This window comes from Pollicipes pollicipes, unplaced genomic scaffold, assembly GCF_011947565.3.
Source record: "Pollicipes pollicipes isolate AB1234 unplaced genomic scaffold, Ppol_2.1 Scaffold_3087;HRSCAF=3621_pilon_pilon_pilon, whole genome shotgun sequence".
NCBI classification, from domain to species: Eukaryota; Metazoa; Arthropoda; class Thecostraca; order Pollicipedomorpha; family Pollicipedidae; genus Pollicipes; species Pollicipes pollicipes.
This window is the reverse complement of record NW_023596225.1, coordinates 6,553,588-6,579,374: the sequence shown is the minus strand read 5'-3', so window position 1 is coordinate 6,579,374 and position 25,787 is coordinate 6,553,588. Positions and strand designations below refer to the sequence as shown.

The following is a 25,787-nucleotide window of genomic DNA, read 5'->3' as shown; positions in this document are numbered from 1 at the left end:
TGCGGGTGGCGGCGCCATCAGCTGTAGCGGCGCGGCCGGCTTGTACGTCCACGTGGACGTCTTCATGGCCGATAGATCCATGGGCAGCGAGGAGCGGCCCTGCAGCGGGTGCTTCCGCACGTGCAGGTCGTGGTAGCGCTCCAGCCGGTCGCCGTTTAGGCTGTGCAAGTTGAACATGTCGCCGGCCTCAGGTCGACGAGGTGGTGCCACTCGCAGCTGACACCTCGACAGTCACGCGTTTCGAGCGTCGCACCGCGCACAACCCTGCGGTCGAGACGCCGACGTCAGTCACCTCGCGACCTCAGCCTAACGTCTCGGGTGCAGTCTCCCGCGGCGCTGCAGGCGGCAGCCGTCCAGGTCCGTCGCAGGAGGCGCGGGCTCCCGCCGGCACGGGCGCGTCAGCCTGTCTGGCCGGGCGGGTGCGGGACGGCGCGGGCGCACGAGCGGCGTGTCAGCGGCCGACCGGGCGCGGGTCCGGCAGCCGACTGGCGGCGCGCCTGAAGTGGGACGACGACGGCCCACGAGGCGCCGCTGAGAGAAACCTGGGCTGCGCTGATGGCATGCACCGGACACGTCGCACCCGGCCAGGGGTTAAGTGGGGAATAATGCGCCCGATTACGGCGTCAGTTAGTGCGTCGCTCCTATTATCACCCTCATTTGTCTTGCGCGGCGCCGGCTGGCCGTGAGTTAAGCCGAGATAGATGTTCGAGGAAGGCGCCTGGGCGTGCGTGAGTGGTGTGGGGAGTGAAGGAACGGCCGGTCATCATCGCTTCAGAGCTGTCTATGACCGGGTACTGGTGCCCGCGCTTTGGCCGTTGCGAACATATTGGCCTAGGAGCTTGGGGTGCACTATTTTAAAATGTAGAAGCTTCAATACTTACTGTGGCCTTTGAATTTATCTTCTGGCTCTCACAAATCTGGCTAAAAAAGGCCCTTTTAACGTTTCAACAGCACGTGTCGGCGATTTACGGTAGCAACGCTAATTCCATCACTACACAGTCATTCGTCGCTAACGCCGTTTTTTCTTGTTTCAGTTTTTGCTCTATTGACACCAGATTAGATGGCAGATACCTTTTCCATAAGCCCGCCTCGATACACCTTGCTCAGTTTGGGGCCAGTCTTGTCTGACGAGACCCAAGATGATTTATGTTAAGCTATCCTACGTTCAATTCAATGCTTCTTGGCCAATATACCACCATGATATACCTTCGCCCGTTTTGCTTCCTTCGTAGCCCTCTTTGTACGTGTGCTCGTATATTTGTAGAATTCGCATTAAGGGGTCAGTAATCCATCGTCTTTCGCATCAAACTCGATCAAATGATGTTCCATTCAAAGCTTTTCACGGCCGTTGTTAATTATTGCGGTGACGAGAACACTAACAGCTTGCTTTAACCTGAATACCTGAATTAGGGGCGCTGCTAATTGGTAATAATTACATATAGTATTGTTCGAAAGTGGGAACGTCCTCTTCTGTGAGCCACACTTAGCCTAACGAGAAGGCTGTTCCACGAGTCATAAAGCCCAGGTGACGACCTTCTGCCTTCGAAGTCATGGCTTGAGAAGGGCATTCCAGGACGACATCCCTCAGGTCGGGACACCAGACATCCAGACAGACATCAGACATCCAGACAGACATCAGACATCGTCGCCAGACCGACTTCACGTGATAATAGTCACACGAAATGAAATGTGACGCATGCTGCTTTGATGAGTAAAACTAACCGGACCTTTTAGTTATGAATACTTTTCTTCCGAACAGAAATGGTCGTGGCCTCCGTCGGCAATGTATAATCTATTGCCGAAGAAGCTGACTGAAATCAGTTGAACGAACGCTGCTGCTGCCTTGATTTCACCTTCACTAGGCAGAAGCTCTCTTCACGTTCGGTCATCAAACGATGAGACCTGCCAGATCTTGACAACTTCAAAACTGTGTAGGATCCGAACAGCTTGGACTTGAACTCCATAAACTCGTTTTTCTCTTCCAATCGGGAGGGGGCGTAATTCTTTGACCTTCACAGAAAACGTGGGGAGACAGAGACAGGAAGGGAGGGAGAGAAGGACGGATGAGGCGAAGCAGAGGAGGAGAGAGAAATGGACCCCATTACAGCATATAGAGAGGAAGAGAAGGACGGACGGGGCCAAGGGGAGGAGGAGAGACGACTGGACTCCAATGCATCCTCTAGAGAGGAAGAGAAGGACGCATGGGGAAGAGGAGGGGAGGAGAGAGGACTGAACTCTATCACAGCTTGTTTCATCCGATGCGCAGTACCATCGGTCCGTTATTATTACATTGGACGCAGGCTGCCGGTCCGTTTGGACCATGTCTCGGAAGTCACGGACGTCAAGCCGTGACGACGGAACTGACGTACTTCCGGTACCGCGCGTCAGCTGGCCACTCCAGCGTCCGGCCCAGCCCAAAAATGGGAACAACTTGTGCGCAACCGCTGTCGTGGCAGCAGCTGTGATGTCGCACGGACTGTATATATGATTAGGAAATTGCTGTGTTTTGTAGCTCAGGGTACAAATACAAATGAGCGTCCCTTATGTCTCATCTCAACCGTTGCGAACCGCGTTTGGAACGCGCGCGTTGACGTGGATGTAGCTCTTTTTCATCGCCCCATTATTACGCGTTAATACAATATCGTCCTAGCAACTGTCTGCAATCCTAAGATTTTGGTCATACCGCTATGAAAATAAGTTGCCATTTCCATTATGATGTGATATTATGTTTATCTATATACTAGTTTTATGATTGCATGAGAGGACAGACTCATCATCTTGTGAGTGGAACACTTCTATTCACGTCCAAGGAACACGTCTAAGGAACACTTCTATCGCTTTGTGTCGTCAATGCTTTGGTAACATAGATGCTTCATCAGGATTAAACAAAGGCATTAATATATTCAGCGTTCACGCGCACGAAGGATATTGCTTAAAAATTGACTAGTGTTGGCTCTGGCATTGGCTGGCATACCATCTGTCGAAACTAACAAATTTCGACTGATTTACTTTTACACTGATCGTGACCAAAGCAGGGACTAAAAAGCAAATATTTCAGGTGGATGATGGTTACAGATGATCATGCTTCATGTCGGCACAATGCGTAACTTGCCTTATCTGTTTTGAACCCCGCGAGGTAAACTGATGATCGTTTTTTTAAAGCCTGGTCGTTAACTGGGGCCCCCACGGACCGAGCAGTGCTGGGCTGTCGAACTGATTTAAGAAGCGGTCTATTCGGCTGTACGGTTCAGCTGACTATTCTGTCTTTAACAAAGGATTTGCCGAAATCTCACGTCAATCCCCAAACACGTCAAAACCTGTGTTTCCAGGGCTCGCGCGTTGCACGTGGCGTGCTGCACGCTGTTGAAGCACATTGGTGCTGTTCCGACTTCCCCTTTTTCCGGGTTAAATCGTGTTGATTTCGCGTCACTGCGACCTTGGGTTGTCTGGGCGTGAGTCCGGTTTCCACGTTCCTGTCTTCATTTGCGCCAGTTTTCCACATGTTACCAATCTTACACAATTTTCTTCGCCAAATAGAGGGCAATAGTCTTGCAAGCGAACGAACCTGATCATACTGCTTGCACGCAAACACCTTAAAGATAACACGGCCTAGGCCTGAAGCAATTTGGCTGTCTGTCGCCCAACGCCACACAAGGCTGAGGTCAGTGGGCGCATACCACATCCATGTCAGACGAAACGTGTGTGGGGGCCCGACCGGTTCATGCCACCCCAGCTGACCTTTTCCCGTACCTGATTGAAACAAGACACATTCAGTCTACGGCCTCGCTCACAAAATGACGTACTGATCTAGTCACACAAATTTTGAGGGTACCTTGCAAATGTTAAGTATGCTGATCGATGCAACATGAGTGATAGCTATGTGAACCAAATATTTAAGCATATTTGTTGTACCGAAAAATAGTAATGCGTATCGGAAACCAAACAAGGTAACGCGAAGGTAACCAAACAAGCAATAGGTAGCAAGCGCAAGCGCAAAGTTGACGTGTTTAAGTATTCAGTACATTCTTCAATCGATGTATAAAAGCTGATAGCAAACTGCGTGACTTCGCTGTCCACAACGCCAGTTACTTTCTTGCATCCGCGAGATGCCTGTGTACACATGCTTCATTCAAGACAGCATATCTTTGCGAAATATGAAAATTCCTGCACTGTACAACATGTATGAGAGCTAAAGGCTTCCAAAAATAGAACAAGCTTCTCTCTTACAAATCCAAGAGCCAGCCGAGTCTTGAACGAGCGTTACTGGCTGCGCCCGGACGAAGATCCGTTTCTTTCGTCCTATCAATAACTTTTGATGGACTGTTGATTGAAGAACCGCGTTAACATGGTCGGAAATGGCATATTGATGCACCACTCACCAAATAATTATTCGTTGTTTTAGCTAGACAGTTGCCCCCCCGCCCCATGACAATAATATCGTTTCACCACATTCTGTCTATCTCCCATTCGATGTTACTTGCACGTGTAGTTTGACAGAATAAACAAACCGCAGTCGACACCCGGCAGTACCAAATTTTCGAGTCCTCGTGATCATCACACGCCGTGTTGTTGAGCTGTACAGTTGAAAAGTAGCGTGTTCCGGTTCGTCCTTGTGCATGACGCGGAGGGTGATGTTAAACGTTCCGGATTTCGAGCCTGTAGGCTTTTGAACACAATTGATGGGCACGCCAGCACTGTGTGGCACATGTACGGGGCACCAAATGATCCGTACTTACGCCATATACTCGCTTAGGGGGTGTTGACTAAATTAGCATTAATCGAGCTGACCACCCGTATATCAACATGTATATTCGTGTACTCCTCATCTAAAGCTATGTAATAAATGGCAAGCATTATCGAGTGCGTGCTGCAGATCTGCCTTCAATCCCGATCAAAACACTGAAATGAAGAGCCCCATCGTGTAAACAAACGTTTTGTCAGTGTCTGGGAGGAGCCTTAACGAATCGTGCCTGAAATGCTTCTGGTAAGTGCCGTCTCCACCCACCGTGGTATTTGTCGGAGCCCGGCAAAGCAGAAGAGATTTACCAGGCGGCGCCGCCCGTTTTTACGAGAATCTCAAACAGCGCATTTGTTTTTGTAGTGGGCCGGCGATAAAAGAGAAAGCTGGCGGGCCGCGGCGCGGATCGCAGCACGCTGACCCGGAGTCCAGACCGCCGCCGGCCCGGCGGGTGCTGAGCGCACGGCCGCCGCCGCCGCCGCCGCCGCCCCCCGGCCCCCGTATGCTTTATCGATAACTTTGCCGAGGAATGTCGGACAGAAGTGGGCCGGCTGCGCGGGTGTGGTGAGGAGGGCGGCTGGGCGTCGCAGATGGGTGTCAGGATATGGGGTCGGCCTGGCGATGGCGGCGACAGAATCCCAAGTGTCCAGGAGGTCGGGCGGCTGTGGAATCCTCCGCGAGTCCGCGGCTCGACGCCCCGCCAGTAGCTGGAGCCGTTGCGCCGCCGCGCGTCTCCTGCTGACGGCTGAGGCCGGCGGGGCTTGGACACGGACGAGTGCTGAGCTGAGAAAGACTGCAAAGTGGAAGGCACCGTGACAGGCAGCGCCAATCTTCACGTCCGGGGACAGAAGTGACTGGTTTTTCCCACTCCCACATCAGTCAACAAGCGATTAATGCATGGGCGTGAACGGCGTCGCCATCGCGGCACCAGAATGGTGGCACACTGCTCAGTGTATACCAAGGCAATATTTGCCTTGACAGGTGCCGGTTAGGGCTGTGCTCAAGAGGCAGCATCTAAGTAGAATATGCAATCACGACCGCTGTAGATAATAGTGACCAGCTTGCACAGCAAACACTGTTTGCAGTATTCTTTTATTTTTGTCATGAACACCTGAGCTTCAGCGGCAGGAAACTTAGGCAAACTAAAACTCTCACATCCTTTCAGCCGCGAGTACCCGAATTGCTACCTAACATCCCTTTAACTGCATGCAGTGCTGTCTAACCATGTAGCGGGCTGAAGTCACTGAGCAGCTCCCCCTCTGGCAGCATTCTGGGCATCCCTCTCTCGGAGGGAGTATGCTCGTCCCAAATTCCGACATAGAAAGCTATTATTTATGGGTCAGCGGGAGGAACGCAGATTCCTGTGATCATACTTTATTAGAACGTTCGTGCGATTCCAATGACGCATTCATCACTAATACCGTATTTGGGCGATCGCGAAAGTTTACCGCACGCGCTGTTCGTCTTGGCAGGTGCCTAACCTCGGCGCCAGTAAACAACATGTGGACGCAGACATGGTGTTAGACTTGAATATTAGAATGAGAGAAACTGGCCCTCAGAATAATGCACTGGTTTCCCAGGACGAGGTCGGGTTACTTCAGAGCGTTAATCCTCGCCAGGTCGGGGAAGGGTCCTGAAACATTAATCGTAATACTATGTCGGCACCTTTTCGGGAGAAGCGCTAATGGAGACCTTTTAGGCGAGAAGCCCTTTCGATCGACCCTCTTTCAAAAAGGCTCGCCTCTCTCGAAAAGGCGGTCAGCGTGACTAACAATATGTATGGCATGACATGACATGACAAATCACGTCATGACATGACAGTGGCTGAGCTCATAACGTCAAACATCCTCTGAACAACGTGACACCACGGGACGCATTACATCTAGTGTAGTTGTGGCAGCACGATTGTTGCGCATTCATTAGGCCAATAGTAAGCAGCTGAATTTCTGAATAATATTTCTGCATTAGTTCCCAATAACCGTCACTTCCGAAACTATCTTCCTTCCAGTTATAAATGTATTGCAGGAAAAGTGTTAAGCAGTAAAGTACCGTCGCAAGACAAGCAGCCGTGCTATTACAAGGACTGAAATTACTGAAAGGAGCCATCTCATTGGTATTCATGGATGTACACAGTCTTGTTTTGTCTCATCTCGCACAGAGAAAGGCGGCGTTGGAATGCCACAGGATTTCCAATATTGTGGAATGTGGCGAGCTCATGCTGTTTTACGCTCAAAGCGCTGTTCCTGAAGTCGCTGAGGTGGATTAAAAAAATAAATATCCCGAAAAGCGCACTAGCTGACACACTGACACGGTATGCCGTTCCAAGGCACATCACTAATTAACTACGAAGCCGGGCTTGTATGGTCCCACCCACCCCACCTGTCGAGCTGACCAAATGTCTCTTCGCGAGCCGTCACACGCGACGTGCACGACCCTTCTGCGCCCCGCCAGCCCAGACGGCTGGCCAGTATACGGACAGCTGACGTGCGCGCCCTCCGGTCGCCGCCCCCAGCAGCGGGTCACGACGGCACCCAAGAGGGAGGGAGGGGAGGGCGCGCCCAGTCGCGGGCCGCGCCGCTGACCAACAAACACAAATAGCGCGGCGGCTCTCTCGCCGCGCCGCTTGCCTGCGGCGGCTCCTCCGCGCGCTGCATGCACCGGCACCACGGCCGCGGCTGCACGGCGCGCTGGCGCTGCCGGCCGGCCAGGCCCGTTAGAGCGGCATCACTCGTTCATCGTGTTGGTGTCAGTTTTCCTACCCGCACACACGGTGTTCAGGATCCATCGTGCCATTGCCATGTGAAGTGCGTCAGCAAACAAGATTCATATCTAATGGGCCGACAGTATTTCTTGTCATATAAACAATTTAGGATTATCCCATATTCGTCAGTTGCAACCTACCAAACTGCTGTACATAATAAATTCGTGTACGATAAATTCACCCGTGTGGGTATCTAGATTCGTAAATATCTTAAACTCATTCATCTTATCAACCTCAGGGATATTTCCTTTGGATAATGTTAAGGCTTGATCCTTCTTTTTACCAGCCATGCGATGTATTTATTATCATAGCTGAAAATAGTGGCCGTTGAATGAAAGCGATACATTTATTGCCAGGTAACGACAGGTTGATTCCGTTCCTCATCATCCGCAGACATTACAAATAGACCACATCCTACCAGCTCTGAGCGCTGTCAGCCCAGGTACGAAACTGGACAGTCGAGAACCGCTCAACAAATCAAACATTTTTACGGACTTGAATCTATGGTGGTTGTGGTGACTGCCAGGAATTCGGGCTTCACTAAGGCAAAGACGTAACCCGGTAATAGCCTTGACATTTCGGTAAGCCCGAATACGAAAACTTGTGCGATTGCATTTACTTGTATGCACCCTGTTCCCTGGCGCATTAACACGCGCGCGGGCGGCCGCCTAGATACCCTTCGCTCGGGTGCGGGGTGGGGGTCAATTTGCCCCCCCCCTCAGATCTCGGGAACTAAGAAAGCTAGATACACCAAATTTACAGGGTGTGTTGATCTGTACGTGAACTCACCCAGATTCAAACTTCAGATTCCTAGGTCATGATCTTCGGGTCAAAAGGTCAAACAAGGTCAAATTCCAGGTTGGTCTCCAAAGTGCCCCCAGAACATAGATAACCGTTTCTAGGCAAAAGGTCCAATTCTAATTCAAGGTCAGTGACCTTGTTTGACCTTTTGAAGGTCAAGGTGACCAAAATAATACAAGATTGATTTGAGTTTTGCATTTGACTAAGCGACAAAGATTACGCTGGGCGGTATGTTCCTAAAACAAAATGTTGACCCGGGTCATTTTAGGTCATTGACCCATCCTGACCTCTAAAAATTCCATGGAAGATGTATAATGCGGTTCCTGCTATCAATAAACTCGAGATGAGCACCAGAAACTATCCCATACAGCAAGCTCTAGAGTAAAAAACAGGTTTGTTTTGACCTCGGTGTGACCTTCATACCTGACCTTAGGTCAATGTAATTATTCAAGTCTCACGTGTTCTGTCTGCCCAGACCAGACACGGGCGCTGCGAGACGGCAACTGCATTAACCCGCGAGGCGAGCGGGCGGCGCCGACCCCGGCGGGCGGCGCCCCAGGCAGTACACTGCCAGTCGGGGCAGCGGCGTACCAAGGTGCAGCAGCACTGGCGGCGCGAGCAGGGGCGGCCTCAGGCGCACGCCAGTAACATCATGATACGGCAATTTTTTATTCAACTGTTCTGTTGCCTAAGAAAGCATCTCAGAGATGTATGGCTTCGTCTAACACTCCGTTGTTGAATCAGATTTAAGGATTTCCTAGAAATTGCCTTCGCTGAAACAATGGTTTGACTTTGACCTGCCATAGGTCAGCGACCTAACAAGGTACATTGAAATTTTTGATGCCAAACGATCTGCTATTCAATTGTCGACAGCTATGCAAAATTTGGGCGGCTACGCCGCGCCGTTGGGAAACCATTCCGGAAAAACCTTCGGGTGGGGGTTCAGCTTGACTCCCACCCGAGCACGTGTTATGCTACGTGTGCAACTATGCACTTTGCAAGGGTCTGATGAGCCCCTTCCGTTAACGAGTTTGGGTGCAACCAACAAAGCTGTGAGTTCGTTTTGTACAAGTAACAACATTTTCTCGCTCAGACGTTTATTGATGTGTTTAATCGCAGATACATTCCTTCCGGAGACATTTGTCTTCAGTTGGGTGCGTTGTGACCCGGCTGTACATGTCATGCAAACAAGTTTCATCGCACTATAATTGATGCGCGTGATGCACTTAAGCTCACGCCGGCAATGCATGCAATGCCATGAACGGCCATGTAGGCAGCGAAAAAGCCATGACGCCAAGCTTTCGTTAGTCAAGACCACAACTAATGAGCCCACAATACCCACAGTCCACGTCGCTTCTAGCCCGCAACGTTGCTAACTTTATGGCTGCCCAAGATTCCATTGACGGTGTTCATCCAAGCGGTGCCAGCGTACACGCCATAACTCAGAAACCACAGCCTGCGTTCCGGCCTCATAGTCGATCGGAAACGACTTCGCATTTGACAACCAGCCTTATCTTGATTCCCAGCAACATGCTAACTTAGTTGCCCCACCTACCAGCTTAAAGACATGCTTATCGACCGATCCGTCAAAGACTAATTACGCACTCCAGGGAACCAAGAAGCCACATGAGAGGCTCCCAGGAAAATAATTAATATTGGGCATTGCTACACCAGCTCATCGGCGCTACAAACCCAATCACCTCGCTATCTTCGACGCCGCCTGACGCAAAAAGAAAACGACACAAGCTCATTAGAATGCTTCACAAGCCTTCACATGCCACCGACTCCGCGCGTCCGGCAGGCGACGCGGCCACGGCAGATGATCGGCTGGAAACCGCGACACTCCCAATTTTGAGTGGAAAGTGCACGGCGGGACGGCGCCAATCGCAGGCTGGCGCGTGCGACCGCCGGCCGCGCCGGCGGCACGCCAGCCTCGCTCGTTTCACCGATTACTAGCGGGCTGGGTGGGCCAGGTGGCAGAGAGAGATAGCTCCAGCCGCAGCACTGGCGCACCGCTGGAAGGGCCCGCGCTGGTCCAGGGACCGCTGATCACTCAGCGCTTATCCGTGGACTGTTGACCACTCAGTGCTTGTCCACGGACTGCTGACCACTCTGTGACCATGCGATGGAAAAGTGCAACGGTGCAATGCAACCATCCCTAGCTGCAGCGACGCGAAGGCCAATGGGGGACGACTGAATGCTGTGCCTGCAAAATCAGCTTCCGTGAAGACAAAGGCGTGTCGAACTAGTGTCATTCGTAATATAGGCTTTCAAGTATCCAGTAGGTTATCGTCAGGAGCAACCAGTTGACCGTCATACTATTATGCAGCGCCACGCATGATTTTGTAGTTTCAAATTACCTGTTATCATACTGCCAGAAAAAAGGTCACAAAGAATATGTATTAAAAACATGAAGTCCAAATGGTTATGACAAGCAACCGACAAGTGTTGGTCATCAGTGATCGTTAAACGGCGAATCGGGTAATAGCTCAATATCTTTTTAAAGCGCATTAGTGAGAGCATCGGTTGCATGCACCCCTCAATGACTGCATCTTGGAACATCTGCAAAATCGCCATAAAACTGACTCTGAGACCGCGCAGCGAAGCGTACCGGTGCGCCGCGGTGGCCATGATTGGACCGGCGAGCAGAGCTGCGCGGGCGGACGGCTCGGTCGCCAATGCAAGGCCGGGCGCGGGCGGACGGCTCGGTCGCCAATGCAAGGCCGGGCGCGGGCGGACGGCTCGGTCGCCAATGCAAGGCCGGGCGCGGGCGGACGGCTCGGTCGCCAATGCAAGGCCGGGCGCGGGCGGACGGCTCGGTCGCCAATGCAAGGCCGGGCGCGGGCGGACGGCTCGGTCGCCAATGCAAGGCCGGGCGCGGGCGGACGGCTCGGTCGCCAATGCAAGGCCGGGCGCGGGCGGACGGCTCGGTCGCCAATGCAAGGCCGGGCGCGGGCGGACGGCTCGGTCGCCAATGCAAGGCCGGGCGCGGGCGGACGGCTCGGTCGCCAATGCAAGGCCGGGCGCGGGCGGACGGCTCGGTCGCCAATGCAAGGCCGGGCGCGGGCGGACGGCTCGGTCGCCAATGCAAGGCCGGTGGCTGTCAGGAGGAGGCTAATGACGGCATGCATTGCCATTACGGATGCGTAAGGAACGTCAAAGTGCTTCATCAAAACTGCCAACCAATAATGACTATCTTCCTTGTTTCGAAATTCAAAGCTATGGCAAACTTTGTTTGGAGTTTTGGCTGAAAGGTTTTGTGATTCTTAGCATGGCATAACGGTCATCGATATTAATAAACTTGACGTGTAAATTACTGTTCAATCTCTATGAAATCGGAGTAAAATGGCTGGATCAAGATGTAAAATGGAATTGGTAGGAAATTTAGTCCCGTTACAAGAAATCAACTCATTATTGAACAGCACGGAAATGCACTACCAGTTGCTTGAAGCTCCCAAAAGCCAATCAAGAACCATTGATGGACAATCAGCGGCCGCTTCGCACATGCATTGTTGAAACCAACAATGCAAAGCGAGCCTTGTCGGACTCAAAAATGCTGAAATCATTTTGTTCCGGCACCTCCAATGGTGCCGATCATGTGTGAACCGGCTTCCAGGATATTTGTAATATTGTATCACACCAACGCATGGTTTGATGTTGTCTACAAAATGTGCTATGCAGTGAAGGAAAATTTCCTGGCGGCACGAAAATGACATCGGTATGTCGTGGTCAGATCGTAAATGTTCGAGTTGGGTTTGATTTTTTACAATGGACCTTACTTTTGCGCGCATGGTGTCAGCGACGTAAGTAAAGGGCAATAAATCTATCAAAATCGCCAGATCCAGACTGGTGCCGCCGCTGGTGTTGGGATGGCTGGTGGCGGCGGTGCGGATGGACGGTCCCACGGTGCAGTCGGCGCACAAGATGTTTTCCTTAGCCGTTCACCTCGAATAGAATGTGGGTGTTTGCCTTAACGGGAGCTGGTGTCTTGGTTGGACGACACCCTCATGGCCCACTTAAATTCCGAATTAATCAAAATGATCTATGACATTCTGAGCAAATGTAAACGGGCCATAAGGGCGCTGTTCAGCCGAGACACTAGCTCCCTTTAATGTCGAAAAATTCAGATTCTGTTCGAAGTGAACGGCTACGAAAAACATCTTGCACCATGACTGCGCCATGAATCCGTCCAACCGCGCCAACGTCACCAGCCATCCCAATACCAGGGGCGGTACCAGTCCGGGACCGGCGATTTTGAAAGATTTCTTACTTTTAGTTTACTCTTAGGTCGATGAGACCATTGGTGCGTACGTAAACTCTGTCGTAAAATATCAAACCTCAATATACAAGTGGTGCGGCAAAGTAAGACACAATGAAAAACCAACACGTTCCCTCAGTCTATTCTGGACCTGAGCGTCCATCTGGTAGAAAAATGTGTAATGCGTGTACAATGGAGGTGAAAAGGGAATGTTAGACACGTGTAGCCTTTCTCACAAAGGCAGTTTTTTGTACACTTGTATTGTAGTTTGTAAATTTGCATGTGTAGTTGTAAAAATGTGTTTCATGAAGCAGAAACCTACAAACAACAACTACAAATTACAAACCTACAAAACCACACACAAAAATTGACAAATCTCTCGAGAATTTCTACAACCGTACCTTGGTATGTTTCATAAAGGCCAGCTGATTTTCCAGCCGTGGTGCATTTGTAAGATTAAAAGTACAAATTACAACTACAAATCAACGATGGCCTACCCCGTTGTAGAATAGGTGATCGTTAGCTTAAGGCAATGCCACTAGCGAAAATGGATTGTGAACGCACAGCTCGCAGAAGAAGGAGGCTGGGAAGAATCCCCAGGGGCAAAATAAACGAGTACTCGAAGGAAGTGGAAGGACAAACAAGCTCGCAGAACGCAATGCTCAGATGAAGTAACCCAGTGATGGTGTTGATGGATTTGATAATCTCTAACTCCGCGTATGGCCCGTGCAACCAAGCGTGCAGCAAATTTATTCCTTTGCGCTATTACCCATCACTATACATGACCTTGGCAGACGCACCGACCTGATCGAAATCCTGCGTTGCCTTGTGCTCGCGCGTTTGAGGGGTGGGAAGGTGCTGGTACGAAGGTGGTCATTTTCCGTGAGCAGGCCTACTGGCATGCAAGTCACCGCCGGGATGAAATGGATGTACAAATAGGTTATGAAATGTCTTAATTTCAAGTGTAGTTTCTACCCATGCAAGTGAAAACAGGCATGCCATCCTATCGAACTGCGGGCATGCGACGCCATTCACGTTGACGCCAACCAGGGACAGCTATCGCCGGGTGTGAACGATGCATGAATCCCATGTCTGTAAGTGGAATATAGGTGTCCATCATGGTAACAGAACACGAGTATTATGCTGGTTCAGTGAGTCACCGTTTCGCTGTTCGCCATGACGGTGCTAATATTGTTTGTGTACTTCTGCTTAAAACTGTAAGACGCACGGCGAATACAGTAACAAATGTACTTGATTGCTGGTATTGGGGAACCTAATGTTCTGCTCCTTGACCTTTCCGATATATTTATTTTGTTTTTGTTTGCAAACCGCGGTATTTGCGATTATCCATAGCATAATTTGTTTTCGTGCGCTCGTCGGACATTGGCAGCATCAGCTGGCGGATGAAACACTAGACGGGGGGGGGGGGGGGGGGCATTGTTGGATTTCCCACTGGTGGAATACCGTGCGACTCAGCACAGGGCAATGACGTCACTGGTGCCCTGTGTCATAGGCCCCGCCGCTGCTGTCTCGATCGTGGTGGCGTAGCGGAAACGTAGGGTAGATGCAGCATTCAAAGCGATTGGAGGCAAGGCAATTAATAGAGCTTTGATTGGAGGTAGCAAGCAAAGTCGTACTGGTTCGGTTAGTGTTTCTTTTATCCTGCAAGCAGCTTTTCTAAATCATTGGGGATGACCTAGGACCTAGGTGAAATGCATATTTTGTGATAGGGTGAGCCATTTCCCGCCCTCCCCCCCTCCCCCAACAAATTATTCATCGACATTACGCCCTTGTGAGGAACTATGAAAAAACTGCGGTATTTATGAATAAACCTCGCTCTAAATACATTTCTCGCCGGCTCTTAGGCCACTCGATTTTGATGTACGGCAGTTGTTTCAAGTTGTTGGCTCGGAGTAGTCCTTTATCTTAGTAGAACGGTCATCAAGCGCTGGTCATTTCTGAAGAAGATCCCTGTGATATTTATATTTTCCTGAGATTTTGTAGCATTGAGGTCAAAACAATTTGTGAAGGGGGCAACCAAATAAGGTAGACGGGTGTCAAACGAGGGCCCTCACAAACTCACAAAGGGGACAAACCGACTCCTGCCTACAAGATCATAGTCTTTAAACCCTGCTGTCGCTGCAGGTTGATTGTTTTGGAGGAGCACAGTCAAGGGGCGCTCCATTCTGCCCACAGGTCTTCATATTTACCACAGCGCTCTTAGAAGAAAATTTAAAATTGTCTTGATGCGTTATCGCTGCGGCCTGCCCCCACCCTCTTAAGAAAATATTGATTGTGCCCCTGCTATTGGTATGAACTAATGGCAAGTACGCGCGGAGGCTAGGTAAGCACAGATGAAAAAGAGCCACTGTGTTTTATCATAGGCCACAGTGCCAGACAAGGGATCCTGTGTCAGCAAGGGAATCCGAGTCGGCAGCGGGCCGGTTTGCCAGAAAGGGACAATGACGGGACCTGGAATGTCAGCGGGCTTCTTGCATTGTTGGGTACCCCGACAATAAAGGGGATAGGAAATAGGGTAATAACAGGGCCCGCATTGATTAACGCAATTGAATGGTTATGTGTCGGACAGTGGGCCCATTAATCAACAAACGACCTTGCTCCTTTTTGTCCAGGGGCCTGATTTTATCAAAAATGATCCCTGTGTCATCTAGTAGATACCCTGTACCTGCAAGACATTATTGTGCGTCACTGAAATCCTCTACTCCGAGTCGCACTAACTGCTCCCGTCGGAGGACGGCCGGAGTCATAAAGTGGACCAGTGTTTCCTCAGAGGGCTTCTGAATCGATCATGAGGCCCGGCGCCCTGTGCCACCAGAATGTCGCACCATAAGTATTCTGTGGCCCCCAGTGTTTCACTGACGACGCCGCCTAAACGAAACAAGTATGTGGGGTCAGTGCTCATTCCATGGCCCCTTCATTAACACGCCCGTCGGAATAAGTGGATAAAAACAGAAACGAAAGAAACGGAAAATTTGAGGCGCGCTCAAAACTTAAGAAATTTAACTAGGGGCCTTCCATAAAGCCCTGTGTCACTCGTGCTCCACCAGGATTCTGAGTGCGACTCTGGGCACGTGCACATGGGTGACACAGAAACCGGCACCGGAAGGAGCGGGGACAGCGAGAACGACGAGCCCGACTGCGTGAGCCTGACTGTATGCCTAGACGCCAACGTCCCGCTCAGTATGGGCGATGTAATTTAGGTTAGGTTTACCGAATTTACACTGAACTAATCGTTTGATAACGCAACCTATTTTTAGTGACGGAAGAAAGAAAGGGTGGCTTTCCCAGCAAATTTTGCATGCAATGCAGCTGTAACCAACGGAAACGCAGATATCCAGATCGTAATATGCGTCGTGCGGGCTTGCGCGCTGCTCTCGCTGTGGCAAGACTCCAGTGACGTCACGTCAGCGTTGGGCGTATGGGTGCTAAAAAACGGTCAGGCGTACTTTTTTACGTCCTTGGCAAGGCCGGTGATTGACGTTGAGAAATTACACACGGCGCATAATTTTACAACTAGAATTCTACAACCTTCGCTAGTTTTATGAAACAGTTGGAAGTTGTAGTTCCATTTGTTACAACTTACAACAACTTACAAATACAAACTATTTGCAACAACTCTTTGCGAGAAAGGCTACTGGTGTTGTATATTATGCTTCATGCGTTATATGTTTGAGAATGTAAGGGGGACAAATATGGTAACGGAGGGAGTGTCTGGAACGAAGGGGAGTCAAAGCAGCCAATTACACTAAGATTCGAGGAGCGCGTACTTGCTGCCAAAAACCAAACCACTGAAACACCCATAGGCGTCTATTTCGTCACTGTCCCTGATAACGACCAAATATTAACAGTGATGAGGTCGCCCTCTCAATTCGGATTTCGTAGACAACCAAGGATTATCCTTACTGCAAAATTTGTAAATCAGTTTTTGTACAGCTGTTTGTACATTTGTTCAGCTGTCGACTGAAATTGGTCTTGAAGAAAAACGCTGCTGCATGGCGTATCTTATAATCGAAATTCTACGAGCGGGTAAGCATTTCGGGTCATTGAGGAGATATCTGTCTGCACAGGGTAGATGGCAAAATACGGCCTAAACATAGGCTGGTGAGAATTTTGAAAGTGAATCGATGGCTCGCAGTGCGACAGACTTTACATGCACCTTCATTTCGCTGGCTGCTCTTCAAGGAATGAGGCTTGTCGCAGCATTTAAGGCGGAAACAAATTCGGTAGCTTGAAACATGACTGACTGCAAGCTGATCGCATGGGTGCTTTGCTGTATATTTCTGGATCAGCATTGCTACTAATTCGGATGTAAAATATATGTTGAACACCTGCAGCAGTATCTCTTTCCGAATTCTCTCCCCTTACACTACACCACCTCAGAAAAAAACCTCCGGGAAGCTGCCTGCCTTAGGCATGAATTGCCCCAAGGGACAATTAAATGCCCATCCTTCAACGTAGACGACTTGATCTGCTTTTGTGTGTATGCAGGGGCGTAGTCAGAGCCTTGCTAAGAGGAACACAAGGTTGACAAAAGCCCCTCTTGGGATGATCCTGCCCCAAAAATCCCCGGATATGGTTTACATGTTAACAAGGGATACGATTTCTTCGTTTCATTGCTATTTTTTTGTTGTAACTGGAACAAAAACCAATCAAAAAAAATTATAGACCAATCTATATTTTTGAGCATGTGCGCTCGCAAATCTTAGTTACAAAAACCTCGACGCCAGGTGTTGCAGTCTCAGTAGGCCGTGCAGCGTCCACGCGGCAGCTAATACTTAGTCGTGACCAACGGGTAGACCAAAATGATGACGCTCCTGAAAGAAGCACATTTGAACGCTTCAGGACATCACATCTGATATCAAGAAGGCAGTCTGGGCACATATTTCATGTGTGCGATTTTTAGACCGACGATAAGAACGAATTGGCCCATAAAGCACCGCGAAATGGTGCTGGAATCCCGTGGTTGAACTGGAATAGGAAAGGTAGAACCTCTTTTGTCGCGTTTCTGTAACTATTAATCTGCCCAGAAGACAGATTAACACGGCGCCCGCCGTCTGGCGGCACTTGCAGTGGCCGACGCCCTTCGGTTTTGCGGAAACTGCAAACCAGGCCATCGCTATCCTTGCTCTCGAGGTTGCGGGCGGGCATGTTCAAACCTTTTGATTGTTTTCACTAATCCATTCTGAAAAATGAACATTCTCGGGAAAACACGGGATGGCCTTGTTCGTTTTTTTTAGAATTATTTCGACCCACTCTATGCAACAATAATAAGACCTCCACTCTCATCAGCGATAATGAGACCCTTTTTTGGTTCTGGGAGAGGGGCCCCTTGAGTAGAACACTATGGGCGCATTACCGGTTCCGGTGACGGGCTGAAGGACCGCTCCGTCCATCGCAAAGTGTCTTTTGGCTGTCATTCTAGCGACGGGGCGAACCTCCTGGTCGATGCGGAGGCCATTGGAAGGACATATCACATCACATTGTTCCCCTTCCTAACAACGGGAGGCCTTCTGACCCGAGCAGTTGGCCCCGGATGAGCACAGGGACCCTCATTGACGCAACAACATCCCTGATCGCCGCAGGTGGTCCAATAATTTCCCATAGACTCCAGTTCCATGTTTTTCGTTGTTCTTCAGAGATATCGAGGACCCCTTGAACGTAGATTGTAGATGAAATGGGGTCCTAAATTTGTATTAACACGACTAATCCATGTTCGTCTTAAAATGCTCAACATTCAGTCAGAATTGATTACCGATAATAAACTATGTAATATGGTTTTGAACATACGCGCTCGCAAGTCATAGCAACAGCAGCCTCGACGCCCGGCGCTGTAGTCTCCATAGGTCGCGCGTCGTCGGCCTGTGGCCGTGACACAAAGCGATAGCCAATAAGCAAACGGAAAAGATGACGCATCTTGGGGATGATGGTTGGTGAACTAGGTAAATCGGCATGTATGTCTAAATGTGGTGCAAAAGTAAGCTAAACATAACCTTAATCTGAAAAGTGGGGAGGGGGGGGGGTTAACACTGCTGACCCCCCACCTTGAAAAGTGTAGTGCGGCATGGCCCTCCCTGGCCCCCTGCTCCTACAGCCATGAGAACAACAGTGGGTGCACGGAAATTCCGTTGTTGGGTTTATCTAGCCTCGTGTCAAAACACCTCACGATCTATAAACGGACCACTTATGCAACCGTTTACATGTGAAGACGTGTGATTAAAGAAACGGCTTGCTTATGTTGCCACCAAAGGCAATCATAGGGTAACTCAGCCCTCAGGTAACTTTGCCAGAACTGCGCCAAAACGCTAAGGCAAGCAGACCAAAATATTCCATTGCTATTCAATTCCAGCACTTGTGGCTCTTTTCCGTCATAGCCTAACGGCTCATGTGAGGGGCTTTGTTCGTGTATGTGACTCATTATTCGTTGGGTTTTGCTGAACTCTCTCCCTGATTCGCCGTTTTTCGTACCGCGGACTGATGGGCGGAGGGGGGGGGGGGGGCGGGGCGGTCGATGCGTTCCCCTAGTGATTCCGAACGAACGAAAACAAAAACAGTGTGTGCAAGTGTGCAAGTGTGCAACAAAAACAACACTGGTTTGATCTCAACGAGATCTCGCAATTAGCGCCGATCATTATTTAGAGATGTCAATAATTGAGCACATTATGCAGGGTTCAAGGTCAAATTTTACCGAAAGTTGCATTTTTTATGTTTACATCGTGAATACGAAACCATGCCTCGTGGAGACACAGAGCTTAAGCAGTTGTGCTCCTGGTTCACTTTAGGGTACATTGGAATATGTATGTATGCATTTTGAGCGTATATTTATTATATATGGCTCTACATATTTATCATATGTGCATGATATATGATGTATGATACATGATAATGTAAAATTTGTGTCAGCCCACCGGCCGCATCGGCCGTAGATCACCGCGCAGTGTTCCTCAAAAACCGCCGCTGCTCCGAAACCAGAAAAGCTAGAAGCACGTTTCTGGCGTAAAAGCATGCGCAATGAATACCCCACGGACTGCGTACAATTTGGGCTTCACTGAAGAATACGACAGGAGCTGTGGTTGATGCTGTGCGATCTTTGCAGCAACCCTTAGCGCTTGGTGATGGGTAAATGACATTTGAGGTAGAATGACGCATTTCCGGAAGTTTCGAGGCTCCTTCCAGCGGTCGTTGTAGATGGCGGGTCCTTATCACGTCTGGACTGAATTCACTTTTTGTCTCCTCTTAGTCGTCTTCTCCGATGTCTTAGCCTATACATGGAGGAAAAATGGCCTTAAAGATGTCTTCACGCTCCGTCACACATCAGCATTGGGTAAAAAGCATATCATAATCGAGCTGGAATCATTTTCTAAATTTCCTGCGCATTTAATCTGGCAGGCATGATTAATAATCCGCATTATAAAGAAGCCCTTTTCCTACTGGCCTTCGCCTGGCTGGAAGCAGGTCATGCTCTTGTTTGGTGATTCTTTGCCATCTGGCGGCAAAACTAGGAAGCCTTACTTGTCTGAATGGCGTCCAAGATCTTGCATGATGCAGTTTTTAGCAACACATGACGATTCAGCGCGTTAAAAGCCAGTACATTAAACTTAACAGTATTATTTAGGGTAAAAAATGAAATATCGCGTACGTAGTTGCTGCCATGCACAGTTTGCATAGCCACGCCGTGGGAATTTTTTCATGGGCATATGACCTTGGTAACGAACTAGAACCATTACATTAACTTCCTCAGCCTTAAAAAGCACGCTTCGTGTCTTTTAAGCCTCAAGCAGCTCTGGTCGCCAGCGTAATAAATGTTTCCACGCCTTTTGGCAGGTCATCAGAGTATGGTTCAGTCGTACCTTCTTTTTTATCTTTTTTTTGGCGCAAGCTGGCAGCAGCTTTGATCTTTTTGACAGCAGTAAAAGTAGATGTTTAAGCCTCGCTACAGAGCAACAATATATATGTATATATGTATATATATATATATATATATATATATATTCACTACCCCTTTTCTGTGCAAATAGGAACCGTGTTACGGGGGAAAATATTCTATTGTTTGCACAAATTTGTCCTAAAGGCCATGATAGCCGAGTGGTTTCCTTTGTGGGCGGAACAGCACGTTGGAATAGACACAGCGGGATCCCAAAGTTATGACACGCTTTTCCGTTTTCCTCGTATGTGAACGAGACTGTTTGTTCGGTGACTGACAGATCCTGACGATTGCCCGTACAGACTGGTGCGGGAAAATGCGCAGGAATATCGAAATATATTGATAAGCTCACATCTGTCCTCTTAATTTTCGTCATGTGCGGACCCTGAAAGCTGATTTTCACAACTGCCGCCTTTTTTTGGTCCCACTTCCAACGCATCCTGGCTCATAGAAATTGGGTGTAAATGTCACTTGTCTATGTTTAGAAAGAATGGTAAGTACATCCTTTTTCAGCTACGGGAAACATCGATAGTTCTGGGTAAATGTTAAATACCTCTGGGCCATTTTTTTCCAAGGACCATACGATACGATACGATACGATACCACACGACAAGATACGGCACGATGCGATATGATATGATACGATACGATACGATGCGATATGATACGATACGGTACGATACGTTACGATACGATATGATACGATGCGATGTGATGTGATGTAATGTGATGTGATGTATTGCAGTGTGATGCAATGTGATGTGATGTGATGTAATGTGATGTGATACGATCCGATGCGATAAGGTGCGGTGTGAGCAGTGCAGCTATGTTTTATCTTTTTACGGTGTTTGCATACTACTGAGGATTTGATGCTGTTCTCGACTGCGCGGCGTGGGCACTGAATCGGTATAAATAGCAGGGCCCTTTCGCCTTCGAAAAACTCGATGTCTCCTGATCCAAATCGTTCACGCGTATGTAGTGTGACTTTTGAAATTTAGCCTGAATTAATGACTGGCTGGCATAGAATATCTCGGATTGCGAACAAACTTGGCATGCCTCCACAATGATCAATTTGGCACATTTTGATGGCGACAAATATTTCAGCCCATATCCCATCGAAGATGTATTATGAGATTATAACTGGAAATTATCGGCTTTCATGAATGGTCAGCAATTCGTCGATTCATGACGCGAAGACTCCCGTCGATCTATGTTTACGTTTGGCAGATCGACCGGGGTGACTTTCAAAGATCCGTGGAGGCTATCAGATGTTTGAGAAAGGTAATAGGTCATTGGGAATCCATTGAATTAACTAGACCTGACGTTAACTTTCATTTATAGGCCTGCACGCGCTACAATCCAATGTGACGTCGAAAACTGCACGATGCAAGGTATTGGGCGCCACTCAATCTGATGTGGAACAACCACAAAAGTAAAGCTACTTCGTTTTGCCGCCAGGTGACGGGAAACTGCAAGAGAATGAGCGGATTTCAGCCGTTTGGAGGTCGAATGGTAAAGGACCTCTCTACCATACGACATCACCATGCATGTCATATTTTGTGGACAAACTGCTGTTTCGCTGACTATATAACGCTTCGAAAGCCCTGGTCTGCCAAGTTCAGCAACATCAATTCTCGAGCCGTACAAAACTGAGATGAGCTTGCTCGAACAAGAAGATTGCAGACCGTCCACGACAGGCGCGGAGAAATACCGGACGTTCAGATCAGCTTTAGAGAGCGATAAACCAGCCACAGACGACATTTGCGCATCCTCTAGAATAAAACCAACGTGTTACTGTTGGCAACGCACCCTCTCGGGACTTCATGTATAGGGCACCTCGCGGCGCTGTTTCGGTCCACTGAAGGCCTCGCGCACCCGCGAGTTCACCTGGTCCCGCCGCGGAGTGGAATGCTGAGTGTGTCGTGGAGTGCCGCAGAGTGCCGATAAACTTGTAGCTGAGTCCTGGTTATATTCCAGGTCACGTTCTGTAGGTCCGTCAAGGATAAAAGTGCGCGACAAACTTAGCCGCCAGGATTAAACAATCATTACCCGTTTTGTGAAATGTGATTTAAGCCACAGGAAGTGTGTCCGTGCAGCTTGTGTGTTAGAGATCTTGGGTTGGCACACGGTGGAGGGACTGGTGGCGATCAACGTCCTCAAGCTTGCGCACCCGGTCCAGCTCTGCTTCCACTTTCAGCTGCGTCGTCGATGCAGCGTCGGCGCAGCCCTGCTCTGCGTTGCTGCTTGGCTTGACGCCGCGCCGCCTTTTCTAGACTTCATCCTTTTTCTCGTCATCTACAGGACTTTCCTTTATCATCATCAGCCGCGAGATCATCTTTCTTTTCCCTGTGCTCTCGCCGGGGGAATTGCTTCGCGGTTTTAACGGCCGACACTCCCACCCAGTGCTATCGGGCCGTACCCATAGGTCAGAGTTTTTCACTGTCCTATCTTTGTACCAAAATTTTAAATTACATTCGGTCTTCAGCCGGCACTGCCCGCACCACCCGCCAGTTTCTACAACTGCATCTCACCACCACGCCGCCCGATCTGCCGCATCTCATCACCACGCCGCCCGATCTGCCGCATCTCATCACCACGCCGCCCGATCTGCCGCATCTCATCACCACACCGCCCGATCTGCCGCATCTCATCACCACACCGCCCGATCTGCCCGACCCTCCCGACTCGCCGAGGCGCCGTAGGGCATGCGTCCCTCCCTCCCCAACTCCCTCCCGGGCCGTTGTTCGTGTTCACCAAGGATGACGACACCAAAACTTTTCGCATCGTTAACCATTTTGCCGTGTCCGGGAGTTCGAACTTGCCATGGGCGAGGCCGAGTGGGCCAAGCCCCGAAAATCAGAGGCTCTCCTGGTCAAGGCGCTGACGAGGCACCAAGCCGTCGCCCTCCTGCGCCTGGCGCGCCCTCTGGCCCGCCCGGCGACTGTAACGCTGGCGGACAGCTTGAACAGTGTGCAGGCGGTCGTTTTCGCGCCAGCGTTGATAGAGATGTCCGAGGAAGATATGCTGTCTGAAGTAATGGCCCAGGGGGTCATCGAAATGTTCCAGCTCCCTATGCGCCGCCCGGAGCTGGAGCCTCACCCCACGCTCCGGCTCCGCTTCCGTGCCGCGGCCGGCCCGCCCAACCACCAATGCGGTTACCTAAGGTTGCCTGTACGTCCGTGGGCGCCCGCACCTCAGCGGTGCGAGCGCTGCCCGACAGGCCGGCGCAGCGCTCGGGAGTACGGGGCGGACGAGCGCCACCTATCCTCTGCGCCACCTGCAGGGCCCCCACCCTTTACAGGACCGCCACGCGTGCCCTGTGTGACAGGAGTTGTTGGCTGCTCCCTGCGAGAGGCGGCGTGCCCCAGTACCCTCCCTGGAGCCCGTGGCGTGGCCCACCTCCGCGGAGGACTACCAACGGCCCCCTTCGGACAGTGAGGCGAGGCGCCTTCCTCCCCTTCCCGCTCGCTCGCGGCTCCCTGTGAGCCTGAGCTCTATTGCCCGCCTCACGCCCACTCAGAGGTGTTCATCTGCGATCCCTCCAGCAATCACAGCACCCCCTTTACCACTGCTCCGGCGGGGCCCTCCTCAGCCCTTCCACTCGGTGTCCTCACCGACTGGCACTCGATTCCCGCCTGAGCGCCACCAGGCGCTCCAGCCCTCCGCCCATGCTAGCCTCAATTCCGGCTTCGGTATCACTCGCGGTCCGGCTCCAGACTCCTGCACCGCCACGCTGCATGGCTTCGGGATCACTCGCGATCGCGCTCCAGATCCCTGCGCCACCTCGCTTGATAGCGCCATCCCGTTCTCCCACTCAGTGAGCCCGTTTCTAGATTAATCCGTTATCAAATGGAACACAAAATTTCTTGTATCTCGCGGGAGCGAATTTAAAGAATGTAGGCAAATAACAACATTAAAAAGGTGCCGAACGACAAGATTTCATCTTCCCCGGAGACGGAGCGAGGAAACAGATCAGAGCAGAGCTGTAGTCTCCTTTTCAGTTGGGGAGAGCGGGGGGGGGGGGGGGGCTTCAACTTCACCACGTTGAGATAAAAGTGGCTGAAATCCAGAGGGAAAACCTCCTTTTACTGTGGTTAGGGTTGGGTTTTCCCCGCTTCCCCGCTAGGTTCCCCCCCCCCCCTTTCCTATTCTGTTAAGCTACGCATCTGTGGTGGAAGCTCAACAACAGTGAGACGAGACTGATTCGCCATCAGATTACTCAAGCGTCACGTCTCGGACTGTAGGTCCATTCTTAACCAGGAACAAGATCGGGACCCATGATTTGCATTGGCCGGGTCCTCTGAATCAATGAGGGGCGCCCTGTGTTGGTCCGGGGACTACGGTGCCTTACAAGGGTCCTGTATTGGCAAAGAGCCCCCAGCCTGCTTAGGGCAGTGTTCGAGGTTGCCCACAGAGGGAACCGAAGGGCCCCCTGAGACTGACAATCAAGCGCCCTGCTGGAGGGCACGAAGAGGCGGCTGTAGATCACGTTAAGGGCTCAGGCCCGCAGGGCCGGCCGTTCAAACGACAGTCAGAGGGTGTCTTGCACCGACTGGGGACACCCTGGGATAATGCGGGTCCCTATTTCAGCCAAAAGTTACGAAGACCGCGCAGTCGGCTTCGTGCCGGTCTGATCCCTGCGGGCCCATTTGCCTAGCAGGGACAAAGCCTGGGCCCGCGATTGGCTTTGATCGGAATTCCCCGAAGCGATGAGAGCTGCTGTGTAGGCCCGGGCCCACGGTGCCACGGGCCCACAGTGCCACGGGCCCACAGTGCCACGGGCCCACAGTGCCACGGGCCCACAGTGCCTGACGGAGGGTCCCGTGACAGCAAGAAGCCCCGAGGTAGTCTTTGCTGAACCGGGATCGAGACGGAACCCCACATGCCACAGAGCCTCTTACGTCGGTCGGGGCCCTCTGGCAAGGAGAGTGGATATGAAAGTTTACGATGAGGGTCCACAATGAGCCAATGGAAAGCCCTTGTCATGCCAGTCATGGGTCCAGCGCCGAACGGGACTCTCTCCTTTCTATGTATATATTTCCATTTCAGTCAGCAGCCCATTATGTCGAACCGGAGTCTATGTGTCATCTGTGTCATGTCCATTTTTATGAATACGGTAATAAATGCGCAAAAGTTGTCAACACTTACAGAAAATATGTGCAGTTGAACTTCTCAACACGCAAGAGAAAGATGCATTTTCATCACTTAACCTTTACAAGAAACATGTGCATCTATAGGAAGCTAATGTTAACTGCCAATCTGCGACATTTGAACTGGTGTTGCTCCG

General features: G+C 50.4%; 1 protein-coding gene across 1 annotated transcript in view; it reads right to left on the bottom strand.

The window, feature by feature from the left end:
• Window positions 1-187: 187 nt before the first annotated feature.
• Window positions 188-25,787, bottom strand: part of LOC119089296 (uncharacterized) — a 54,502-nt gene continuing 28,902 nt past the window's right edge. Inside the window, exon 4 of the mRNA XM_037211962.1 lies at window positions 188-264. Within this exon, the coding sequence (XP_037067857.1) occupies window positions 188-264 (77 nt within the window). The remainder of the gene's footprint in view (window positions 265-25,787) is intronic.